This window comes from Siphateles boraxobius, unplaced genomic scaffold, assembly GCF_051911475.1.
Source record: "Siphateles boraxobius isolate OS27281-9 unplaced genomic scaffold, OSU_SipBor_1 9, whole genome shotgun sequence".
NCBI lineage: Eukaryota > Metazoa > Chordata > Actinopteri > Cypriniformes > Leuciscidae > Siphateles > Siphateles boraxobius.
Genome location: NW_027509219.1, coordinates 32,527,262 through 32,554,194, shown reverse-complemented (window position 1 = coordinate 32,554,194; position 26,933 = coordinate 32,527,262). Strand labels below are relative to the sequence as shown.

Genomic DNA, 26,933 nt, shown 5'->3' with positions numbered 1-26,933 from the left:
AAGACATGAACCATGGTAATATCCTAGTATTCTTATACGCATATTTTATAGGGCATATATGCATATGTGTGTGTGTAACTGTGTGCATGTATGTATTTTAACAATTTGAGGTATAATTTATGTCTGCAAAAATGGTGAAGGATATATTTAATACTTATAACAATAGTAATTGACAAAAAGGGGATTTACTTTGTTGAATCTGTATTTTCTATTTCATTATTTCAAGGACCAAAATTGTCCTCGTTCTACCATTGCAAACCCAGAGCTAGAAATTCACTCGGACGCTGCTTTTAAATTATCCTTGAGTGTTGGGTTATATATCACATATGAGATGAGTAAGGCATAGTCACGCTTTGATTATTTAAACAAATTAGTTTGTATTGATATACTGTAATGCAATTGCTTTTTGAGGTCTTACGGGTGAAATACTTCGGATGCACAGGGTGCTGGATGAATGGTAACCAAGCAACAGAAAGTTTAGCTGTATTTCAACAGCACTATAGATGATATTTCCCAAATGCCTAAAGTGCACAAGGCTTCCCGTGGGTGCAAAATCCATACGGTTTCCCAAAAGATAATCACAATTGAGCAGCATAAAAACATTTTACATAAGAGCATGCAATCACCAGAAAGCGTGATTGCACTTCATAGAAATGCGCTTACATTATTCTCTTGGAAAATTGTACTTGTACATGGCAATACCACACTTGCGTGCAGAGATATTCCCAGCACTCAAAATATAAAACCAGTGGTCAAATCACTACTGTACAATCTCACACACAGAACATGATGTTTTATTTTTATCTCTGGTCTTATAATAATATTCATCAAGTTTTTTGCATCAAAAACAGCCATAAATTAGATTTTCGTGACCATTTTTTTACACTCTCTCGGACCCTTAGGATTAACCAAGATGAGAATTCACTGTTCACATATTAAATGAGAATCAGAAACGAATTTCGAATTTGGATTTGCTTTTGGATACCTGGTTTTAGATGGTCCTGTTTAATGATCTAGAACACATTAAAGTGAGTTTCAGAATATTTAATGACTACAATGTGTATTTCCTGGTGGAAACAGAATCATAGATTGGACAATAATACATTTATTTACTTCTTTTAACCACTCTGTCAGATGCCCTTCTCATTCCAACCAACAAAAAAATAATCTATGCTGCCTTTAAAAAACAACCAGCACTAGGTAGGCAGCAGGTCTTAGCAGGCAGGATGTTGTGCAAACATCAGATTTGGACATCAGATTGCCTTAATGCCTTCCTGCCTCTATATACTGCTTGTAAAGGCAGCATTTTTCAAATGAAGGATTCAGCAGTGCTGTTCTTAGGATTGGTTGGAAGTACGAGATCTGAAAATTACAATATGGTTAGTAAAACTAACTCTTTTATCTCAGAAGATTAAAGAAAAATAATATTCCTTTTGACACAGGCCTTTTTTTAACAACAGACAACATTCATTACTTTCTTATTCAACATACCATTACGGTTCATTAAAGGTCAAATTAATGATTCTGTTAGTAGTTTTACATATTTGAAAAGAAATGCAGTTCCATTTAATTTAAAATAATTCCTACAAAAGGCATGCTTAAACAGATTTTTCACAACCTTTTTGGTCTTTATTTCACATACTATTTGGCCTTAACGAAACTAAAACAAAAAAAGTGGAAACATATTTCATGCATTTATTTTTTTTTAAATACCACTGACAAAACACAAAGTGTGTCTGTAACCCATCAGTCAGTAACTACGCTATTTAAGCCACACTACAAGATTTGTAAGAGTACTATCGTTCAAAAGCTTAGGGTTGATATATTTTTTTATGTTTTTGAAAGTAGTATGATCGTGATGTATTTGATAAAAAATACAGTAAAAAACAGTGATATTGTGAAATATTACAATTTAAAATAATTGTTTTCTATTTTTATATATTTTCAAATGTAATTTATTCCTGTGATGCAAAGCTGAATTTTCAGCATCATTACTCCAGTCTTCAGAGTCACATGATCCTTCAGAAATCACTCTAATATGATGAAGAACAATTTATTATTATTATAATAAATAAATAAAAATCAGGACTCTTTTAATGAATTGAAAGTTCATAAGAACAGTATTATTTAATATAGAAATCTTCTGTAACATTATTAATGTCTTCACTCTCACTTTTTAATAAAATTAATCCTTCCTTACGGAATGAAAGTATAATTTCTCATTAACCCCAAACTGTGAAGAGCCATTTGTTGTGTCATCAGACAACACTGGCCTCCGAATGTCTTCCTGTTGGAAAAATAGAACCGGTTCTGGTGAGTTCCCTACAATGTGCAGTTGTTTCCGGAGCAACACTGGGAAGCACTGGTGGTTTGCACAACCAGAAACACTATTGCATTTCTGGAAATATAACCTTGGTCTTGCCTGAAGCATAATTGCGTACTTGAAACCCCTTTTGTTTTAGTTTTTCTCTCCAGTGTGTGTGTGTTCAGAGTCCTGAGTTGCCTACTTTGTATCAGTTCAATCGACGTATAACATAAATTTCCTTAGTGTGATTTGTGCTTTACGCCAATGTTCTGAGTATAATGTTCTTTAGGCCTAACAGGTCAGTAGATCACGCGATGTACATTGTGCCCGTAGTAATGCCAGGTGTTAGAAACACTAGATAAGTGTGCGCCAACCTTTGTATTTTTGTTTTCTTAGTTAGAGAAGGATTTTAGGGCATCGAATATGCCGAAGAATCCGGTTTATTTTCCACTTTTTCTTTTATTAGGTTAGAGGTTGTGGCAAATAATTTAAGGGAATTATTTTGTTATATTTGGCGCCACTTCAGTTCCTTTTCCCTATAATTATTTGTATGTTAATTTTCCTTCTGTGTGTTTTCATGTTCATTTACATTGTACATAGTTCACTCACTGTATCTAGTGGCTTTGGCTTTTTGTAATAAATGATCACATTTCCAACACTTTGTGTATTTTCATGTTTTTTTCTGCTGTACCCAATCTACCAGCAGTAGTGTGATATCTGAATGTTGCGTTCCATCTCCTAGACCTTTAAAGATCGTAACAACGAGACCTCGTCAAACTGACCTGTAAGTGGAAGTGAGCAGAGTCCAGAAAGTACTTGTTGAGAACATCAGAGTACTGGTCGATCGCCCGCAGAAAGACCTTCATTTGGAGGAGATTCAGGATCATCCAGTCAGGCGGAAACACGTTGCCCATCAGGTTTTTGAACATGATGAAAGTCTCCATTAGAAAATCCTGGTGGGGGAGACAACAAAATACATGATTTATTGTTGTTGCGATCATATATGTACATGCCAAGGAATTCTATGATTAGATGCAGACTGGCAAATATATAAATATATGACCGAGCAGAAAAAACAGATGCTAATTCGAAGTGCCGCTTTGAACACACTTATTTCGTTCTGCTATTAAACCCTGACTCACTTCGAACGACGACAGGGAACAGAGACACATGCGTCGCATCAGGACAGCTGTGCAAAAGGTGGATTATTTATAACTAAACTCTTGGAGCACAGAAGGCTCGTTCTGCATTTGCGATGATGGATGGCTCCTGCGGAGAGAGCGGGAGACTTACGATAATGTCCTGTCTTGTTTTGAAGGTGCTGATGTATTGTGCATAATGCGCGTCTTCCATTTGTTTCAGGATAGCGGTCATGCATGCCAGGTAGTGGCCCTGTGTCCAGAGGAAGAGAAGGAATAATCAATAACTTTACATGTGCTGCCCACACCGCTGAGAAAGCTCATAGCCAAGAGCATGGGCAAAGAAATAAACAAGCTAAGTTCAGTGGTGCAGACTGTTGTTGTTATGAGTTTCAGCAGGTGTGTGTGGGCTTTGCCGTGGTGCGGTCGAAATAACACCAGCTTTGGCAGGAAGGTAAGCGGATTAATCTCTGCTAAATCTTTCTAGAAAAGCTCCATTTTGTGACATGCTTGTGTCTTACTATGAAGGGAGAGTCCAAGCTCAGGTTGATGACCGTACGGTTGACCCTCCGCAAGAGACGGTCCACGATTAACTTCACATGACCAGACGTGGGACCCTGAAAGAATAAAAAGGTGAATGACATGCACCGAAGGACGGTTGAACGAGTGATGACTGAATCCAGAAACTACTCTCTCTCTCTGATAAAATGATCTTAACTGACCTTATTTTGGAAATTTGCAATGCAACTGCTCCAGCAAAGAGCTGCTCACAAGTCACAAGAGTTTGATCTGAAATGTCTGTCGGTCTCAATACATATCAACCAAAATGTCAACTAATCTTGAATGTGCTGTCATATCAACAAACCAGTGAAATGCATCATGGTTGAAAGATCATGCAATAGTCTCGTGTAGCCAGATATTTCACTATGAAGTAGCCACCATGACACTCTACAATGCTGCATTTATTTGATCACAAATACATTAAAAACAGTTAGACTGTGAAATGGTATTATTTTGTTTCAAATCTTTTATTTGAATATATTTTATGATGTAATTTATTCTAGGGAGGAAAAGCTACATTTCTCAGCATCATTCCTCCAGACTTCAGTGTCACATCCTTCAGAAATCATTCTGATTTGATGCTCAAGAAACACGATGTGGTGTGCTCTACCACATCACTCACAATGTTTTTGCCGTCCAGCATGTCCAGTACAGTGCTCAGCAGCTGTACACAGGCCTCCAGATCAGGTTTGTTGGAGTGATCGTCCAGTTGTCCACTCAGCTGATCTGTGATCAGCGGCAACAAAACATCTCTGCAATCTAGAAGCAAAACAGAGAATATGAGGGGTTTTGAATGACACACAGCTTGTCCACTACGCATTTAGTGTGATGTCGATGAGACAAATGATATGTTGTGTCAAGTCCTACCCGGCTGTTTGAACAGGTTACTCTCAGCAATTTTCACCAGACAGCCCAGCTTCTGCCTCACCATCTGAAAATCTGGGATGCTCTCGATGAACTTAGCCAGCTGAACACTGTGAGAGAGAGAGAAAGAAAAAAATGTGTTCCACGAAAACACGAAGTGTTAACTATAAAGTAAAAAATGTAAGTCAGAGAGGAATTTATTAATTTTGAACAAGAAAAGAAAGAACTGACATACTTTTTTTTAACATCTGTGAAGTAAACATCTGAGATGCACTACCCTTAATTTGTCTAAACTGGTCTTCAAACATTGGATGTTTACAAGCCTGTTAGAGATGTCAACCAATTTTCCACAAGATCTACCGCACCAAACACATTCTGTCAGTGATAATGGTTGAAAGACATTTATACTTTAAAGCTTAAAAAAATAAACTGTTTTTTATTTTTTTATTGCTCATGCTTCAACGAAAATACAAGCTTCGCATTCCTGTTTTTTAACTATCAGGACTTGCTGGTTGGTGTTTTAATGCCATGCCAGCTTCCTTGGCTATTTTCATGGCAGGTAAGAAGTTTAAATACTATAAAAGATTAATTTAAGGTTATTAAAGTTTGCTTTAGATAAAAACTCTAGAATGGATACAGGGCACTATCTTCGAAAGTTCTGATGGGTAATATAATTTCCTAAGGGAACTTAAAACCACACAATTGAATCAAATATCTTTCAGAGATACTGGGCTCTGGCATGAGGATCATAGCGGTGGATCTTCGTTGATATTATTAACTTAGATTCTGGAATGTCCAATTCTGCATTGTGTATATATGATCTGAATTATTGAAAATAAAATGTGATATTCTTTACACACAGTCATAAAATGTATGTGTATGTACACACATACATACATTTCATTCAGTTTTTTTTTTTTGTACACTGATCCCATTCATTTAGCAGTTTTTTAATCATGTAAGTTACGATGGTATTTGTAACATTTAAGGGTGGTATGAAACTACAACCATCAGAAACACTGACGCAATTTAATTACATTCATATGTGTTTTACTGTAACCATGATTTCTGAAAAAAAATGTCAATGAAGGTTTCACTTTACCTGAGCTCTACAGCGTCAAAGACCTTCTGCAATTCATTGATGATGGTGGGAAGATATTTCAAGATTGCTCCCTGTGAGAAAACCAGATATACATTTTATATAGATATATATACATATATACACACACACACATACATACACACACATTATTTTTATACATTTTATATATATATATATATATATTTATTATTAGAAATCATTCTAATATGCTGATTTGCCACTCAAGGAAAAAATCTAATTTTTATCAATGTTGAAAACATTGATACATTTTTTCCAGGATTCTCTAATAAATTGAACAGCATTTATTGGAAATAGAAATCTTTTGTAACTGAATAAGGGTATTATTTCCTTTCAAATAAAGAAATTACTGACCACAAACTTTTGAACAGTAGTGTGAATCTTTATTTGTGGCCTTTACAAATGGCTGGGTTCTCAAATGACATCAATAAAGGTATCTTCTAAATGTCAATATCCATGTAGTGAAACCTGCCTTTATCTTAACTCCTTCATCCAGAGGTCTGTCCATCAGATTGCTGATTGAGAGAAATAAGGTCCGAATGGAGTCGAGAAACTGCCCCGCATCTTCACTTTTCCCATAAAACCTGACAAATAACAAATAGAAAAACATTGTCAAGAACATTTCAATGAACATTTCAATGTTTCATATCATTCATGTCTGTGGCACAATGAGTCAGGTGTCTATCCATCTCCCTAACCCGAAGTATGAGCAATACTAACAGCAATTCTGGTCATAAAGCACCATTAGTGTCTGTATGTCTATCTATCCATCTCTAATTCTGTCTATTTCTCATGCCATCTATCTATCCATCTATCTATCTATCTATCTCATGCTATCTATCTCTCATTCTATCTATCCATCCATCCATCCATCCATCTATCCATCTATCTCTCTATCCATCCATCCATCCATCCATCCATGTGTCTCTCATCTATCTATCTATCCATCTATCCAGCTATCTATCTCTCTATCCATCCATCCATCCATCCATCCATCCATCCATCCATGTGTCTCTCATCTATCTATCTATCTATCTATCTATCTATCTATCTACCTATCTATCTATCCATCCATCAGTCCGTCCATCCATCCATCCGTCTCTCATCTATCTATCTATCTATCTATCTATCTATCTATCTATCTATCTATCTATCTATCTATCTATCTATCTATCTATCTATCTATCTATCTATCTATCTATCTATATATATATATATATATATATATATATATATATATATATGAATGTCCATATGGAGGTTTAATCAAGCCATCTTTTCCAGAGGAAATAAGGGCCGGTACCCACCTCAAATAGAGAATTCGAGACTGCACAATGAAACGAAAAAGATATTTGAAGGCTTTCAAGGCGGCGTATAGTCGTTCTGTATGAGCCGGGTTCTCGGCATGACCAACAAAATAATTCAACACTTTGGTCAATTTCCTGTGAAAAGACAAGGCAATTACAGCACACTTGCAAATAAATACAAGTCACAACTGAGAGTGTCACTGGACAGGTGTATATGGAGAACTAAACAGGTTAGAGAAGAAGAGAGTGTTAGCCCGAGGTGGCAGAGTGAGAATTAAATGTGGAAAAATATGGCCGAGTTATATTAAAACATATGAACAGTGATACAAAGGGCAGCGAAATCCAAACAAGACATTAAGTCTTACTGATACGCCAGAGTAGCGCTGAAGTGTTTGCTAATGTAGGTCTCCAAAACAGGGTTGAAATGCTGAAACTTTACATCACCAATCAGTGAGATGATGAAAACCTGGACAAATAAAGCAGAAATAAAAGGTCTAGAGCTTCACATTATAATCATATGACTTTAATCAAGTTTAAAGACAACATGAAATTTTAATTTACTTTCTTAATAAATGTATCTTATTGTGAATAATTCATCAGAAGAAAAACTTTTGTTTTCATTATATTTCATCAAATTGAAGTAACTCAGTCCCTGCCTCTGCAAGAGTACCTTTCTTTTGTACTTATGCAACCAAGATCGAATTGGCAGGAAAAACTTGATTTTTATATCTTCTGACATGATGCATAACCTCAAAGGATTATAAGGCACTAACGTCACTCTCTATCCCAAATGTAATGCAACTACAACAGTGGTTGAAAAACTGACTAAAATAAAAAATAACTACTTAAAAAAAATGATGTACGGATAAAGTACGCATCATATGGCGGAATAATCTGACTAGTATGTCTGTGAGGGGGAAGACATCCCACATGCAGATGGCCATATGGCGTGTAATGGCATTAAGGTTACTCATATGAATAACTAATGAAGACGCAATGACTCGGCAGAAGTGGCAGGGCACTCTTTATACAGTTGGTAACTTTAATCTAACTTTTGTGCAATGATTTGGCCCCAACAAGCCACATGATTTGCATCACGATGAGAAAACGTACACACCAATGTTTAATACTTGTTCATATCCTAGACCGCAGCTATGAGTAATGAGTGGGAGTATCACTCATTTGGAACAAGCTTCCCACACTATGAATACCACTGCAAAAATGAAGTCTTTTTTCAAGATTTAGCCATTTCAATTAATAGTAAAATTCAATCAAATTGAATTTAATAATCCTTTCATACAGTATTATTCATATAATAAATTAAGAATTTTAAATGAGTAAAAAAAAACTAGAGCTTAATAAAACATTTTGTATAAATCTTTTTTTTTTTTTTTTTATTAATACCAATCACAAACTTAACGGTCCATTCTCTTGTTCCACTAAGATTTATACAAAACGTTTTATTGAGCTCTAGTTTATTTTTTTAATTCATTCATAAGATGAAAAATATGTAAGGATTATTCAATTAAATTTGATGAAATCTTAGTATTAATTAAAATGTTTTTGAGTGTGGATAAATATATTATTGATAATAAAATAATTTTGTTCACATTGCACTGGGAAAAAAAATTCTAATCCATGAAAAATGTTACAGTTGAGCATAACTATAAAAATACATAATGTTCAAAGAAATATACATTTCCTAACATTTCATTATTTTTCATGACTTTTTAAATAAATGGTATTATTATTATTAATGATAATATGATTATTAATTATAATTAATCTGAATATTTCATTAGTGTCTGTGACTTTTTAAAAACTGTATTTTTATTATTATTATTATTAGATATATTAATTATTTGTAATCATAATAATATCCATATCAGTTAATAATAATAATAATAATAATAATGTAAATTTAATAAAATCTCTGAAAAGTCACATAAAGTAAAAATTTAATTTTAATGTTACTATTAGCAGGATTATATTTATATTAATAACAGTTATTAATAATAATCATAAAATCTTTTAAAAAGTCAAGAAAAGTAATAAATAGAAGAAAATCTAGATTTCTATAACCATCATGTATTTCTGTAGTTATGCTCCACTGTATGCTGGACAAGAATTTTTTATGCAAGTGCAATGAGAAGAAAGTGATTTTTATATATATTTATCCATTGAAAAATCATGGTGATGCTTGTTCCGAATGAGCGACACTTTTACTGTTACTCATGTCTGGGGTTAGGGATCTGAACAAGTATTAAAGGGTTAGTCCACCCAAAAATGACCCAAAAAATGTAAATCAACCTCATATTGTTCCAACCCCGTTAGACTTTCGTTCATCTTCGGAACACAAATTAAGATATTTTTAAGATAGCAACGATAATACTTATTGTGCGCAAAAAAACAACTTTATTCAACTCTTCATTTTCTTCCGTGTGGGCCTCTGATGTCAGTTCACGAGAGCGCCACGACTTAAGCGTGATAACTGAGAAGATGACGCAGACGGGTCTCGATGTAGTGTTTAAAATGGTTCTTAAGTGTGCATTTCCTGGATGTCCGAATCGTGAGAAACCAACAAGAAAACGTAAAAGTGCCTTAACCAATGCCGCAAAATAAATGGCTTACCTTTCACACTTTCCCATCAAATGATCGTGAGGGTCATCTTCTCGTGAACTCACATCAATGGCCCACACAGAAGAAAATGAATAGTTGAAATAAAGTCGTTTTTTTGTTGTTTTTCACGCACAAAAAGTATTCTAGACGCTTGATAAACTTATGGTTGAGGCACTGTAGTCACTTGGACTATTTTAATGATGTCTTTAGTGACTTTTCTGGGCCGGCAGAATGAAATTACCTAGCAGTCTATGAAGGAGTGAGACAGCTCTCGGATTTCATCGAAAATATCTTAATTCGTGTTCCGAAGATGAACGAAGGTCTTACGGGGTTGGAACAACATGACTGAGTAATTACTGACAGAATTTTTTATTTTTGGGTGAACTTTCCCTTTAAGCTTTGGTGTGTAACTTCTATTCGGGATACTTAACACTTACACTCATGTGGCATGTTAGGATCAAATTATTGCATGAATTGACAGGAAAGTTTACATGTAATTTCTTTGATTGTTTTCTATTACTGGAAAAACTCCAAAACAGAAGCATAGTTGGCAACTAGTGGATCTCCGAAGAGCGAGTTAAATAATCAATACTTGCCAAGGCATTGAAAACTAGTGTATCATAGGTTTCTTCCTCTGAGGTCTCCATCATGATATTAAAGAGAGCGTCTAGTGTGTCCTGCAGGAACTAGAGAAACACACAACAAAAACTTTAGATCATAAAGCAGCATTTTGCAGAAGGCCAAGTGTTGCGTTTTCTCACAACCTTACTTTAATAATCTCCCCTCCATCTACTTCCATCAGTTTCTGAAGAATTTCTTCAAGTCTCTCAGTGTTTGATCTCCAGTTGAGAAGCCCCAGAAGGTCAACTGAGTCAGAGGAAATTAAAAAAGTTTTACAAATCCACCTACTGCATGAACTTTGCTGCTTCATACTGTTACATACTGTGAGAGTTTAGCACAAAATTTAACTTTTGTCTTTATTTTGTCATCCCTCTTGTTCCAGATCATATGATCACATTATGATCACATGTAATCATTGCTTTAATGTCTTTAACGTCATTGCTAATTGTTTCTGCTTAAATGAATACATGACGTTAACTAACCGTGTGATTTTCTTAGAACTGTGTATTTCTGCCATATGGACATTATTTTGACACAGTCACCTCTGATCACAGATTAATCTTAATCTTAACCTAGAAACATTGATTTTCTGTAAAGCTGCTTTGACAATATGCATTTCGAAAAGCGCTCAAATTAATGTGAAAATGAAATCTGAAGGTAATGTGTGTAAAAACAGTGTCTCCTAAGTTTAATATGCAGAGACATCAAACAATGTCAGGTTTGCAAAGACATGAGGGTAAATTATGACATATTCTTGGGCGAGATATTGTGGATATATTTAAATTAAAAATATAATAAATGACTGTGGTGGAAGTGCTGTTGATTTTACTAAAGGAAATACCGTTTTGAGTAAGCTTTGTAGAGCAGGTGAGGGTGGCGATCTGGAAGCTGTCTTTGGTGACAGGAATGAGACCGGCATGATGGAAGGATTTTCCCGTTTGTCTCTCTTTCTCTTCCACTTCAGCATACAAGCCAGGCAGAGTCAAATACGTCTTTGCATCGTCAGTTTTCTTCACATCCACCTGTAGGAACAGAAGGGGAACTTGTCGTGGCACTGCATGTTTGAAACAGAAAGGCCATATGATATGGAACAACAACAGATACTGCAGGTATAAAGGGAAGTTCAGAAAAGTTTGAAGAGAATCAAAGGTTACATGCTAAGATGAGTTTCACTGACTGAAATGCTTTCAGCGAAGAAAGAACACTGCTTTTCAAAAGCTTGGGGACAGTAATATTTTTTTTATTTGAAAGACATTAATACATTTCACATTCAGCAAAGATGCCTTCTATTTATCAAAAGTGACAGGAAAGACATTTATAATGTTTCAAAAGATTTCTATTTTAAATAATCTCTATTCATTAAAGAAAACTGAAAAAATTTATCACGGTTTTCACAAACTGTTCACAAACACAACTGTGTTTAACATTGATAATAATCCGAAATGTTTCTCGAGCAGCAAATCATCATATTAGAATGATTTCTCAAGGATCATGTGACACTGAAGACTGGACTAATGATGTTGAAAATTCTGCTTTGCATCACAGGAATAAATTACATTTTAAAATATATTAAAATAGAAAACAGTTATTTTGAATCCAGAACATTCCTTTATGATGCCCACCTTGTAGACAATGAGATCGTGTTTTCCATCTGGGAGTGTGGTGCCATCCGACTTCATCAGGCGAACAAAGGCCATGCCAAAAGGCTTCTCAGATTTATCTCTAGCTACAGAAATGTAAGCAGACAAATTTTCAGCATTAAAACAAACTTGAACAGAGTAGTGCAGAGGTTCTCAACCTGGAGTCAGCAAATATGCTAATGTGTTTAAGTGAGATCTCTATTAACTCTATTCTTCTTTTTTTAGCATAATATTTAGCCCCATGTTGGACTTCCATATAAAATGTGAAATGCAGGCAACAAACATGACCTGGACAAAAAGGTTGTGAACCGCTGCATAAATGCATTAATAAAAAGAAAAAAAGAGAACCACAGTATTTAGCTTCTACACACAGTTCTTGCAACCTCAATGTCACGCACAATAAGGACTCACAATCTTGAGAAGATCTGTGTCTAAAGGTCAGCTTCAGGTGACATCGACACACATCCTCAATAGGGATGGCCACCTAATGAACAGAAGGGAGCGAGTGAATGAAAACCCTGGTGCAGCTCTTAAGTCCCTTTCATATGACCCATGTGAAGGGCTTCAACACACCTCTTAACACAAGCGTCAGGAGTTCAATTGACCTTGACATGAAAAACATTGCTGGCAGTGTCAAAGAAGGGCAATTTTCTTGCTAGGCAGCATGAAAGTGGCAGGTGTATGCGGAGAAAATGGGAAATGGAAGAGGGACCACATTTGAGCTTAAAATAAGAAAAACTCCTGGAGATAACTTAAAAACATTACAGAAAGAATGAACAGGAAACACACTCTCTCTGATCGGCATGATATGCATTTCACATCGTGTGTGTTTACATGCTTAACAATGTACCAGATCATATTACACCATTTTTACTTTGAGGAACTATTATAAATAGTGGCAACACTTTTTGGTAACAATTTACAATAACGTCTCATTTGCATAAGCACAAGCTTAACAATAAGCAATATATATTTTAAAGCATTTATTAATCTTTGTAAAAGTTAGTTAGTAAATATTAATTGTTTATCGTTTGTTCGTTAGTTCACTGTCTGTTTACTGAACTTAACAAATAAAACTTTTGATTTAAATATTGTATTAGTAAATGCTGAAATTAAGATTAAATAAAATGAATAAATGCTGTTCATTGGTAGTTCATGTTAACTACTGTAGGTAAAAAAATTTAACGTATTAAACCTTATTGTAAAGTGTTTTTTAATGGACAAATTTTTTAATGGACATTTATTAGAGAGTTGGGTACCGATATGTGTTAAAGCTACAATATGTAAGATTTTGTAATAAAATATCCAAAAATCACTTGCACAGTGTGATATATTTCCTGCAGTTGTGTACTTACAAGCCCAAAAGTTCCCAAAGAATTTTAATTTCAGAGAAATTCCAATTTTAAATAATGGCTCATCCATGTTCACTTGTCGCCTTTCAATGACATAAAATCCGCGTTATCCCTGGTTTCTGCTCGTACTGCCATAGTAACCATGACGACAGACGTGAACAACTGCCTTACGTCTAGCGGCACGCTCACGCTGTTGTTGTTTCATTCAAACATTATGGACCATGGCAAACAGACATTGGGACAAAGGGAGAACTAAAACGAGGGTCAATATCAGCGTGGCGTTTTCGAGATGCCGAGAGCTCCACATCCGTGACAAACTTCGACTTGACAGACTAACTTTATTAGACAGGTGAGCAAATGTACATAAAACTAATCAAAGTTATATAGCTCAAAATGATGAAATGTTAGAATATGATCAGCTTGTTTTCCTAATGTTGATCTAGCTTACTGCTAGTCTCATACAGACAAACTAACACATAGAATAACGTTATAACTTTCAACACACTCAAATGCAGTTTAGCGTGATAGTGTAGACCAAGTGAAACAGCGCTGCGTTACCTCACAAGTTTCATTCGTCTTATAAACTGACCTGTGTGAGTATTAATACAGCACTTGTGGGTAGTTCGGTAGAATGAAATGTCCTTATTCCTTTAAATCCGAGGGACTCGCGTGTGGCGCCGATATCTGATATCTATCACGCCCTGCTTCATACCACAGACATGTTAAAAACATCAATGTATTCACTCATACATAAACGTTATTAGATCCATCAGCATGACAAGTTCCATAATTCCGCTTATATGTCATCAACCGTCGTCTTTGTTTTTTAAAAGGGTTATATGTAAAATTACATATTATAGCTTTAAAACAAATTATAACAGATACTGAGATGGAAAAAAAAATGTTTTTACTTCTGGGAAGTGCTTCAAAAATAAATCTAAAGTAAATTTTTTTGTTTAAAATCAGCTGTAAAATGTTCATGCAAAAATGCATCAGCATGGTTGAGTTAGAAAAGAGGTTTTAATGAAAGTGATATTAAATAAATGAATAAAACATGCAACTTCAGTTGCACAAAGAAACAGTCACTCTTCCATCTTGTTATAATATTTGACTGCGTTGAAAAAAGTTGAAACTGTTGAACTTTGCGTTACAGGTTACAACGCTTGAATACGCACCATGGAAAATAAAGCGAGGTTGTGCTGTACAGTAGATTAATGCTTTGCATTGGAGAATGCTTGCGCGAGTCATATGAAAGGGCCTTTAGCTTCAAAACTTCAAAAAGCTGAACCCAGATTCTTTTGTTTTCATCCTGGTGTTTGTACCTTAACCGTCTCATTCCAGCAGGGCTGCTTGACTTGATAGTAGATGACAGACTTATATTCAGCGATCCCTTCATAACCAGCTCCAGGAAACATGGCTTTCTGAAAAAGATTGAGAAGGTAAAAAAAAATATATTTACTGGAATAAAATAGTTTTTCTTTTTACATACAGTAAGTGGTTTGCAGCAGAAAAAGTTCAATGTTAACAAGACCTGAAGTTGACAGCGCACAGCTTGAGTTGAAGGAAACTGTTGCATAATGTGCAGTATATAAATTGACAACAAGACTGAAAGACAAGCTTAAATCTCTTAAAAGGGGGAGATCTTTTTAGGAAATGTTTCAGAATGAATTTTTTTGTATTTTTTCGTGTTCACGGGTGTAAACAGGACACGGATTTCTGTGCATTACATATCAAAATAGCAATTGGCAAGAATAGAACTGTAAAAAGCTTTCTGTACTGCGTGTTTGGACATTTAAAGACAGCAGCCGTTTCATAAAGGAGAAAGATCTGCGAGCTGTTTTTATGCCAGCAACAGTTCTGCTGTCAAAACACAGAGATAAAGGGGGTGGATGAGCTATGCATGCTAAATAGAGAAAGTAAAAACTGTTAGTCTATATAAACAAGAAGAACGGAGGACAATGGAACCAAAGAAAGTGTTTTTTTTTTTATTCAGATCATTCATATTAAAATGATGTTATTTCCTAAAAAGTTGTGCCATGGTAATCCCATGTAAATTGTTAGATATGTACCATGGTAGCACCTGCAAATGGAATTATGCAAAAAAATATGTAATTGAAGCTGTTGTCATGCGTTTATTTTGAATCAGGATTCAGTTACTGGTTTTTAACAAGTGCCCTTTTCCAAGTAATGCTGTGGGAATATCCTGATTGCGCCCTAGATATTAATGTAAGTAAATATTTAATTTTATGGGGTTTTTTTTACCTCCATGGGATTTCCTTCTTCATCCAACACACTCATTATAACTTCTACATTTTTGGGGGTCTTCTTCTTGCCACGATCAAATTCTCCTTGTAGCAGTGTAACATATATATCATTCCTTACATAACCTGTAAAGACATTAAAGTTGCACTAACTGAACTGTACATAAAGTTTGACTAGTAATGGTCACTAGAGGATCTGGGAGAAGAGACGACTGCAAATGGATTTACTAAAGTGGGTAAGAAAGGCTTTAATAGCACTGTTATTAAGACGAAGATGTTACAGTCTGAAAGATGTGCAGACCAACCTGGCAGGATAATTTCAGGAAAGCCCATTTTCCTGACTATAGCAGTTGTGCGATCCACAAAATGAGGGTAATCTTTTTTAACCTGAAACACATCTCCAGGGAGCAGCTTTAGGGTCACAAACAGACCTGAAAGCAAAAATACGCCATTATAAGTCGGACAGGTCTCGTCAGTCAACAAACTCCAGCCCTGAGGACGCAGAATCTCAACACAGACTAAATCATCTCAGAATCAATTACCAGACAGATAGCAGACAGAACGAATGACAGGCAGACAAGACAAACAGACCAAACGAAAGACAGAAAGACAAGACAAACAGACCAAACGAAAGACAGAGAGACAAGACAAACAGACCAAACGAAAGACAGGCAGACAAGACAAACAGACCAAACGAAAGACAGAGACAAGACAAACAGACCAAACGAAAGACAGAAAAAACGAAAGACAGAAAGACAAGACAAACAGACCAAACGAAAGAGACAGACAAGACAAACAGACCAAACGAAAGACAGACAGACAAGACAAACAGACCAAACGAAAGACAGAGAGACAAGACAAACAGACCAAACGAAAGACAGGCAGACAAGACAAACAGACCAAACGAAAGACAGGCAGACAAGACAAACAGACCAAACGAAAGACAGAAAAAACGAAAGACAGAAAGACAAGACAAACAGACCAAACGAAAGACAGACAGACAAGACAAACAGACCAAACGAAAGACAGAGAGACAAGACAAACAGACCAAACGAAAGACAGGCAGACAAGACAAACAGACCAAACGAAAGACAGGCAGACAAGACAAACAGACCAAACGAAAGACAGAAAAAACGAAAGACAGAAAGACAAGACAAACAGACCAAACGAAAGACAGACAGACAAGACAAACAGACCAAACGAAAGACAGAGAGACAAGACAAACAGACCAAACGAAAGACAGGCAGACAAGACAAACAGACCAAACGAAAGACAGGCAGACAAGACAAACAGACCAAACGAAAGACAGAAAGACAAGACAAACAGACCAAACGAAAGACAGAAAAGACGAAAGACAGAAAGACAAGACAAACAGAGCAAACGAAAGACAGAGAGACAAGACAAACAGACCAAACGAAAGACAAGACAAACAGACAAAACGAAAGACAAGACAAACAGAACATACGAAAGAGACAGACAAGACAAACAGAACATACGATAGAGACAGACAAGACAAACAGACCAAACGAAAGACAGACAGACAGACAGACAGACAGACAGACAGATAGACAGATAGACAGATAGATAGATAGATAGATATGATTGGCCTTAAATAAAGTGCTACTAAAATAAATAAAGTGAATTTTTAGTTTAAAATCAACTGTTAAATGTGTCTCTACCAAAGTTATCCGGTTTTCATTCTCTCAAACTTTTAAATACTCGACATTCATACAACAATCGAGAAACTTCCACAAGGTCACATTTGTTGCCAGAGACATAAACACAAGACCAAAGATTATTTTTTGGGGCTTTTTGGTCTGGATTTACCCTGTCCTTTGTGGTTGACCTCTCGTGTTGCGATGACCTTGTTGAAGACGGCAGCCAGTGGCTCGTTCTCGCCAATGACACGAGACGGGATGAGAGGAGACATGATTAGCTGCCTCTGACGGATGTACGTTTCCATGGCAATCCTAGGAAAAGAGAGTCCAAGTGGAGAAGGACAAAATTGAAAGAAATGGCAAAATAAAGCCTAGGGGTAACAGTGTATGATGGACTCTGCCCAAGATAAACAACAATGCATGAAGAAGTGCACAAAAAAAATCATGAAAAGAGCAACAAATCATGCAAATGAAGGATATTTTAATATCAAAAAGGACATACTCACTGTTGAAAAGGGATGAAATACTGCTTATCATCATCATCAATTTTCCCATGGGCAATATCTGTGATATCCATGACTGTAAACACAAAGAACAGGAGGCTAGAGCTGATCCGAACCGCAGATACATTACATTTAATTATTACATTCTGTATTGTTCATATTCCCTTAGAGAGAGAAAATAACTTGCATTTTCTAAGTATTAGTTTTGAGATGTATTCGGAGGTCAAATATGTGGCGCAAACTATTCATTTCAATTCTTTGAATATGTTTCTATGTTGATTAAAGATTTTTGACTAAAGATTTCAATAGAAACCTCAATATCGACTTGTGATTTGCAAGCTTGAATACCAAATGAAGTACACACACTAAATCATCTTTAAAATCAGATTATTAAATCTAAGAAAAAAATAATTATTCTGTGATCATGCTGCCTACTTATAACTGCTTTTCCTGAAACTCTCATGTCTTTTAGCTCTCTAATTGTGTACCATCAACCATGAGAAATTGGACAGACATGTTCACAACAAGATAACCCAGGTATTGTCTGTGCTCAGGATGAATGTTATAAGCCAGTGATGCAATATGTCTGAGCTTACGGTAAAAATTGCTTCAATTTTCTTCTTGAAAAATACAATGCAGGCGTTTAACCTGATGTTTTCGTCTACAGTGAGTCAGCAGTGAAAAAAAAGGGTCAAAACACTTGACACAGTGTCCTTTTGAAACAAAAAGAAACTATTTTCCACAAATGTGGGTCACCTGTATAATGTTTACAACATCTATTCACAATGTAATCATTTCATATGACATTATTGAGTTAGACCAAGGAAAGATAATAATAGTATCATTGGGTCTTTCAGCTACCTGCACAACTGGAAACTTTAAACTGAAATATGATAAACAGGAGAAAGAAAGGCAAGAGAACACTATAAGCTGCGAGATGCGAAACGTCATGCATGCTTGAATGGGGAAAGGTCATTTTTCTCAAAAACAAATCGGCAATATGGATAAATAATGTCTTTTGCTCAGTTATTTGACAACACGAGGCAGAGCAAAAAAGTAAAAGTGTTATCATCAAAATACTAGAGAAACACAGATTGTTGTTATTGTCTTGATGCAATTAAACTCTTTTTCACACACATCTGTCAAGTTAAAATCTATTACCACACAAAATGAAGTTGATGCATCCCTCAAGATCATGAAAACATTCAAAAAGTGCACTCGCAGTACTGCACTCATAATTGAAGCCCAGCAGCCAAGACAGCTGAAGAGCTTAAAAGCAGAAATGTGTCGTTTGTATCGTTGTTTTTAAAGCACTTGTAGTCAGCAGAACAAAATGTGTGTTATTTGAGCTGTAAAGCTGTTTGTGTCGTCCTGTTGAGGAGGAATGAAATCTGCCTGACAACTGTTTCAGGATGCTAGTGGCACAGAAATTACTTCACCTTTATGGATATATAACTTGTGAAGAGCACTGTGCATTCATCTTAATGGCTACAGATAACTATCGTAGTTAACAAACTAACAATGAAAAATACTTGTCAACCATTTATTAATCTCAGTACATTTAGTAATACATAATTAAAAAAAAAACCTATTCATATTTAATGGACCTGAGCGAACATGAACTAACAAACGAACACTTGTGTTTTTATTAACTAACATTAACAAAGATGAATAAATACTGTAACAAATGTATTGCTCATAGTTAGTTGCATTAACTAATTGGACCTTATTTTAAAGTGTACCATTTTAACCACTTAAAAGGACAAATACTCATGGTTCTAAACAAATTCCAAAAATGAAGTTTGAAATGAAGAGAAGATCTAGGAAAGCTCTGGATCTTCTACAAATATACCATCTATACATAATCAAGAATCTAGAACCTGCTACTCCAAACGGCCTCCTCAGCCCTGCTGTGTGTTTCTTTCCGTCCTTCAGCTCCATGCATCCCACACGGATGATCTGACACACCAGGAAGAGGCGCTGTCTGATGAGGTCACTGCTGCTCAGATCCTGAACACAGGGAAGTCACAGAAGAAGAACAGCAGGTAATGCTTACAATTATTCAAAACAATCACATGCTTTTTTTTAATCATTTTTAGATTTGCTGTTCAAACGTTTGTTTGTTTGTTTGTTTGTTTGTTTGTTTGTTTGTGACCGTAAAGACTTGCATTATAACAAAAAATATATATATTTCAAATAAATTGGTGTTCTCTTGAACTTTCTATTCATTAAAGAATACTGAAAAAAAGGATTTACAGTTTCTACAAAAATATTTAGCAGCACATATCGTTTTCAACATTGATAAGAAGAAATGTTTCTTGAGCAGAAAATCATCATATTAGAATGATTTCTGAAGGATCATGTGACACTGAAGACTGGAGTAATCATGCTGAAAATTCAGCTTTGCATCACAGGAATAAATTACATTTTAAAATATGTTCAAAAAGACAAACAGTTGTTTGAAATTGACTTCTTTAAACAACAACAAAATCGTACTGACCGGTAGTCAAAAAACCTGTTCTTACCGTAAAGAGTGCAGGAAGGTTGTTGAGTTTTTCGATCTCTTTCGGCATGCCTGTGCTGTCCCACCGCACCAGGAAGTTTTCACTGATAGGAAAAGACCAAATTTGTCACACAAATTATTTCCACAAAGATCAAACAACATTTATTAACCAAACTAGGTCTGTGAAGAAAAGGTTGCCTTTATAGGACAAGCTTATGACAAGGTCCACTTATAATGTTAAATGTTAATTTAATATTCATGACTATTTTCCACCCTCATCAAGTTTGACTTTAATAAACAGTTTTAATGGACTCAGGATGTTACAAGTTCTTGTCTTGTATGTTTTCATAATACAATATACCCTTTTAATTCTAAATGTCAAGGAAAATTTGATGATTCATGATGCAAGCTCTTAAATATAATGGCTATAACTGAAAGCAAAGAGCCACATTGACTAGGTGTTTTATGCATCTTTTGAAAAACTATTTTGTTGACTTGTAAAGAACAGATTAGTTTCTCATCTCATGAAATAAAATAACATGTTATTCATTGTCCAGTTCGTGCCATAATATTTTCACCGCTGAAACCGACACAAGCACACTAGCTGCTCATTGTGGAATATACTGGTGTACTTTTAAAGAACTAATACATCTGTCTATTTCAAACAGAAGTCCATCAATACACAGCAGACATTCAATACTTTTGCCCTTCTGCTTTTAAAAAACAATACAAAAGGAAGAGACAGACTCACCTAATAAATTCAGACTTGTCAGGATCATATAATGACATGAAGAGTTCTGCGTCTTCGCCGATGTTGCATACAAAGTTTTTGAGATTCATTAGGATGCTGTACGTGTGCACGCCGCTGAAGAGGGCCTGACGCCGCTTCTCCAGGCTCTGAAGCCGCATCTACCCAAAAAGAACAGAGAAAACTCAGGACTGGACACAGAAGTGGTGGACAGTTTCACTGAAGTTATGTCATGGGTTTGATTATCAATGCCAGGGAATGCATTAGCTGATAAAATGTATACCTGAATGCAAGGTAAAAAAGCATCTATGCAAAAAGAAATGTACAATTTTAAAATTTAAATGTAACCTTCAAAAGACGCTTGAGAGGAAAGTCAATAAGTTCTTTAAGTAATAATGTTTTGATATTTTTTATGCAAATAATGATTTGAAAAAGATTTTAGGACCATTTTCACAACAAAGCAAACATTAAAAAAATTATATAAATAATAGTTCATATTTAAAAAGGTTTAATCACCACACCAATATGTTTAACTGAATGAATATTGATTAGGGGGGATTATTTATTATCAAGATATAACATTACAAAGAAAGCGCTCATGCAAAGTCCAAAAATAGCTTTTTGACACGCTTTTCAGTTGCAGGTCAATTTTAATGACAGCCGTAATTATTTCTCACCAGCCATGGAAATAACCTTTGCATTATTTTTATTATATATATACATAGCTACAGTGCTTCAAAGGGGATTAATAAAAATTCCTTGTGCAATAAAAGGTTAATAGACATTTAGCCTATTTATTTGTCAAAACACAACAGCAGAATGACCAACCAGTGTATCAGTTTTTCTTTAGCAGTCCATTTGTATCCTTCCTAATTTTATTCTGTCAGCTATTCCTGTGAATTTACATTGCAACTCAAACCATGCATTATACAATAAACAGCCAATTATTTTAATTACTCATCAAATCCAATTTAGCAATAGTCATGTGCTAATTCTGGACCAAGGGTTCAACAAACAGCTAGAAAGAAAATATTTTCCTAGTACCAGCATATATATTATACTAATTTGATCATGAACAGAGCAAAAACGAGTGTTTTACCTTCTCCTCCTGTATCCTCTCATCTATACTGAGGGATGCGGTCTCATGAGCCCTAAACAGACTGACCGTGCTGGTGCGTTCGGGATCTAATGTGTTTCCGGCTTCATCACGCACCACTAAATCAAGACCCAGAATCCTGTGCAACAGCCACAGTCATAGTTTACCACACAAGAGTGCTGACACATTCTTACTGCATTATCATCATTAATTATAAACAGTTATATTAAAGGATTCCATCAACTTAAATAGGTTCAATTCAATATTTCTGCTTGAGGATATCAGCAAATCCCATATACAGACATTCAAGCCCTTCAAATGAAAACTTATCAAAAGATCTGTTTGGTGAAACAAGGTGAGGTTCGGGAAGCTGTATCGCACCTGTTCCCATAGTCGATTTTCGCGGTGACTTTCTTCCTCAGCTCCACAAGTTCATCGTTGGGAAGCGTGCCGGACACAATCTGCGAGCGGTACTCGATCAGACTGTAGGCCATCTGCTGAACGCTCCGGAACAGCGTGGTCTTGTTGTTCTGGTATGTAGACGAACAACTGGTTAAAAACCGTATCACAGCTTACAAAACACTAGGGATGGGATTTGTCTTTGTTGAGCAAACACATTGTGGGAAGCTCTGTTTTGAGCTGAAACGGACGATGAGTTCAACTCAAACTAACCACAAATGACACAGGTGGGTTCACGTACCACGTAAAGCTTGTGCCATATTTGTGTCCATTCCCGTAGTGTGGCACCAAGTTCCTGGACCAAGGGCAAATCTGTAGGTACGACAGTCTCTTGTTTCCTGCACATCAACAGAAGGTTAGAAGAAAAACCTAATTAAGTCAGGTTCTCAGATAATCAAATAAAAATTACTTTGCAGTTATTTAAATCTGGGAGACCCAAACACTGATTTTCATCATGTATGTTTTATTTTTTATTTTTTATGTCTATAAGAAGCCATCATTATAAAAAGAATAATTTAGAAAACATTCGCAAAATTGCAACGCTGGGCATTTTGGTTGCAGAGTATTATTTTGTCACCAGTATTATTTGATACAGTAAGTGATTATTTTGAATTAAAAACACAATTCAGCATATTGAATAATATATATTTCAGTCAGTAAGCATACAGTCATGACAAGTTAAGAAATGTCACTATTGAACCATTTAAATAATGTAATAAATATTCAAATCAAAGAATATTTTAAATATATGTTTTTCATTGAAATACTACTTATTAAAAAAAACATATATAAACCATTGCATGAGAACCAGTCATTTCACTTTAATGGCAATGAAAAGTTTATTAGTAAGTTATTGAAATGCCTTATTTTCAAAAATGTCACTGGTAAGGGTCAAATTAAAAATATAAAATGCTAATTTAAAAGATAAATGTCAGAAAAATCTCACTAATTACACTAATTTTTTTTTACTATGACTAAACATGTTGAGAATCGAGAAAAAAAAATATTCTGTTGAAACACTTGCTTAGAAGATTGATAAATTTGGTCCAAACAGTCAGCAATTGTGTCAGCAATGCAGTGACCATGTTGTGTGAATTTGGCATGCTGGGAGATTCAGACTACATTTTCTTGCCAAATGTGTTGCTATGATACATTTCAGAGCATTTTAACCCATATTTATTAATCATGCAATATTTTAAAAGGCAGGGTAGGCGATTTGTTCCAGAAACATTTTTGTGTTATGCTGGTTGAAAGTCTCTTGACTTCCTGATAACAATCACTAAGTTAAGTGGTCTAAAAATGTATTTTTATATGTATATATAATCTGTGGAAGGCATAGGACCATAAAATGTTTGTCCAATCATTCATCAAATCATGCATTCGGTCCGAATTCAATGATACGATGTCCTACCTGCCTGTCAACATGTATTTCCATATCTCCGCGAGCACACCTGTTCGCGCAGACATCACATGACGTCATCAGTGCGTTTCATGCTATGCAGAGTTAGACAGACGTCAGTCACCGAGCGCCGCAAACGAAACAGCAGCCGCTTTACACAGTTCCTCCTGAACCAAAACAACCAGCTTATGCTGCGTTCATACCATTACTACTGGGATTTGGCAGAGATGGAAACCTATGACGTTATACTCTGAGCGCTTCGTGACTTCAATTTTTGCGTTTCAATGGCATTAATCTACAGCAGTCAGGTGGTACAGGTCAGAGCTCTTTAAGTTATGTTCATTATTATTGTAATGTTATGTGGTTTGAGACATGAGGAAGTTTAATGCCGTTTCTCGTCTCGTGACGCTTTTTTTTGCTCCCTTCTGTGCGTGTTTATGTGTTTCGAAGGAGGCATGGCTTTTAGAGATGCTCTGAAGGGAGGGTTGGATCTCATGCTTTCAAAAATAACTTGCTATTTCCAGCCCCTCCTTTTAACTGCTTTGAACAAGTGTTACAATCGTGCAACAGTGGGTGTCAAGAGTAAACGAGAAAACTACAAGCCACGGTAGATGACTGGAACTGTAGATTTTTCTGACAGCACAAGTGATAGACAATTTTTCATTAATGAATTATAGAGCATAATTAACATATGATCTGCCTCTTACCCAGTTCCCTCAACTTTCGCTTCTTTCAGATGAATATAGTTGGCAGGGAAAATGCCCTTTGAAATAAGACAAAGAAGCATTTGTGAGTACCCACGCAATTCATTCCGCCTGCTGCAGAATGTCAGGTAATGATTAGATTGTCATTTTATCAGAAGGATGATAATTATCCCAACACCTTTTGTGATTTCTGTCGTAGTGTGTATCCTCGGTACCACCCTGGGAGAAGGAAGGAAAAAGAACAAATCTTTCAAGACAGATGATGCCACATGGCAGATGCTATGTTCTATATTATTTATATAACAGGAATAAGGCAGATGTTCTGTTCGGATTTAACAATATCACTAGCGAAAATATTGAAACTAGGGCAGTTGTAAATAACAAAATCAGGTTTCTATTTTTAAATAAATCATATTTACAAGAAGAGAAACATTAATGCAAGCACTACAATGTAGTGGCACTTAATTACCAGTGAGAAACTCTGTATTGTCTTTAAAACACAGCTTTCCCAGTTGGGGGTGTAAATTAAATAATAATGGTGGAAGCTGATTATTGATAATGGTAATATAATAAAGTTTTTATTGTGAATGTTGACTGTATAATTTAGTTTGAGTGCATTTTGTGTGATATTGAAGAAGAATATCCATAAACCTTGCCCGAAAATATTTATTTAGCGAGTTTACAAGGAGACCGACTTACAGAAAATGTCCAATGATTCTTTGTAGCAGTAAAAGAATGCTAAAATGCACAGATAGAGCATCAATTGTGTGCATAATTGCTGCTAAAACGTTTCCTGTCCTTTTCAGCAAGTGAAAAAAACTGAAATTGGCCAATCTGTCCCATTTTACTCAGACAAAAATCACTTGAATTTACATCACAAATTTAACTTCTAAACTTTTAGTCCTTCACAGATGGAATGGTATTTTGAAATCAGATGGTTGTTTATTTTTTTAAGCTGCATGTGGACAGCAAAGTTAAAAACCCTTGTCCCCAAAAATATGAACCAACCCAAATGTTTTCAACATAATAATGAGAAATGTTTCTTGAGCAGCAAATCAGCATATTATAATGATTTCTGAAGGATCAAGTGACACTGAAAACTGGAGTAATGATGCTGATAATACAGCTTTGACCCCAGAAATAAATTACATTATAAAATATATTCAAATAGAAAACAGTTATTTTAAATTGTAATAATATTTTACAATATTGCAGTATTATACCCTCAAGTGTTTGCAAACCTGTATGTACCGGTATTTCTTTCTTCTGAAGAACACAAAAGAAGAACTTTTTTATTATTATTATTTAAAATGTCTTATAGGTTACACAGAAAAAAAGCAAGTCTTACATATTTGCAATAACATGCAGGTCAGTAAATTCTGAGAGAATTTATATTGACACCAGCTTAACGGTCAGAGAGAGTAGGAAATGGTCATGGAAAAAACTTTTAACATTATAAGTGGACTTTGGTTAAATAAACTGCAACAAAATGTAAAATATGATCCCTTTAAATCCTCTAAGCAAATATGGTACTTTGTGTGTTCAGGTCATGTGTGAAGTCCATTTATTCAAACATCTCTCAAAGCTACAACAGAACTGGGATACCCCAGATTATGTCTTCAGTGCAAGTGTGAACACGCTATCAGAAAGTGTAGGTGGACATGTCAAAACGTGTCCAAGAACTCAACACTCACCTTCAAACGTCTCAAGTATGTGTACCGTGTCCCCAACCTGAAGACTCAGCTCTGGCTCTCCTTTGGCATCATAGTTATAGATAGCTGAAATTTAGATAAGAGCGTGTCACAAACTGCAGAGAGCAAAGAAAAAACAAAAGACAAAAACAACAAGGCTGCTGTCTGTCCTGTGAAAGAGGGAAAAAATGACAGAGCACCAACTGTTGCACAAGTTCTTAAGTGGAAAGTTCTCAAGTTCTGCAGGGAAACAGCCACTTGACATGTCTGACGCCTATCGGAATGACTCAGATCTTCAAACAACGTTAAATGCAACCCAAACTCCCTGTGAGATTACAACCAAAAATTATTTTCAGAATATAATGCAAGTTTATTGTCGTGCC

The 26,933-nt window shown here is 35.5% G+C and overlaps 1 protein-coding gene across 2 annotated transcripts in view; it reads right to left on the bottom strand.

Annotated features, from left to right (window-relative positions):
- dock5 (dedicator of cytokinesis 5) overlaps nt 1-26,933 on the bottom strand; it is a 59,129-nt gene that overhangs the window by 25,706 nt on the left and 6,490 nt on the right. The window contains exons 2-29 of one of the 2 annotated variants that reach the window (XM_077223991.1): nt 26,554-26,637; nt 25,038-25,078; nt 24,863-24,918; nt 22,998-23,094; nt 22,679-22,827; nt 22,301-22,436; nt 21,205-21,362; nt 20,476-20,557; nt 19,831-19,960; nt 17,954-18,026; nt 17,617-17,759; nt 16,095-16,220; nt 15,791-15,915; nt 14,851-14,949; nt 12,588-12,660; nt 12,159-12,262; nt 11,378-11,558; nt 10,685-10,782; nt 10,512-10,601; nt 7,662-7,762; nt 7,297-7,431; nt 6,462-6,573; nt 5,972-6,042; nt 4,873-4,979; nt 4,628-4,764; nt 3,966-4,061; nt 3,599-3,697; nt 3,088-3,258 (exon numbers count right to left, since the gene is read on the bottom strand). In XM_077223991.1, the coding sequence (XP_077080106.1) occupies nt 3,088-3,258; nt 3,599-3,697; nt 3,966-4,061; nt 4,628-4,764; nt 4,873-4,979; nt 5,972-6,042; nt 6,462-6,573; nt 7,297-7,431; nt 7,662-7,762; nt 10,512-10,601; nt 10,685-10,782; nt 11,378-11,558; nt 12,159-12,262; nt 12,588-12,660; nt 14,851-14,949; nt 15,791-15,915; nt 16,095-16,220; nt 17,617-17,759; nt 17,954-18,026; nt 19,831-19,960; nt 20,476-20,557; nt 21,205-21,362; nt 22,301-22,436; nt 22,679-22,827; nt 22,998-23,094; nt 24,863-24,918; nt 25,038-25,078; nt 26,554-26,637 (3,074 nt within the window). Of the gene's footprint in view, nt 1-3,087; nt 3,259-3,598; nt 3,698-3,965; nt 4,062-4,627; nt 4,765-4,872; nt 4,980-5,971; nt 6,043-6,457; nt 6,574-7,296; nt 7,432-7,661; nt 7,763-10,511; nt 10,602-10,684; nt 10,783-11,377; nt 11,559-12,158; nt 12,263-12,587; nt 12,661-14,850; nt 14,950-15,790; nt 15,916-16,094; nt 16,221-17,616; nt 17,760-17,953; nt 18,027-19,830; nt 19,961-20,475; nt 20,558-21,204; nt 21,363-22,300; nt 22,437-22,678; nt 22,828-22,997; nt 23,095-24,862; nt 24,919-25,037; nt 25,079-26,553; nt 26,638-26,933 lie in introns of both variants that reach the window. The other variant, XM_077223992.1, reaches the window with a different exon arrangement.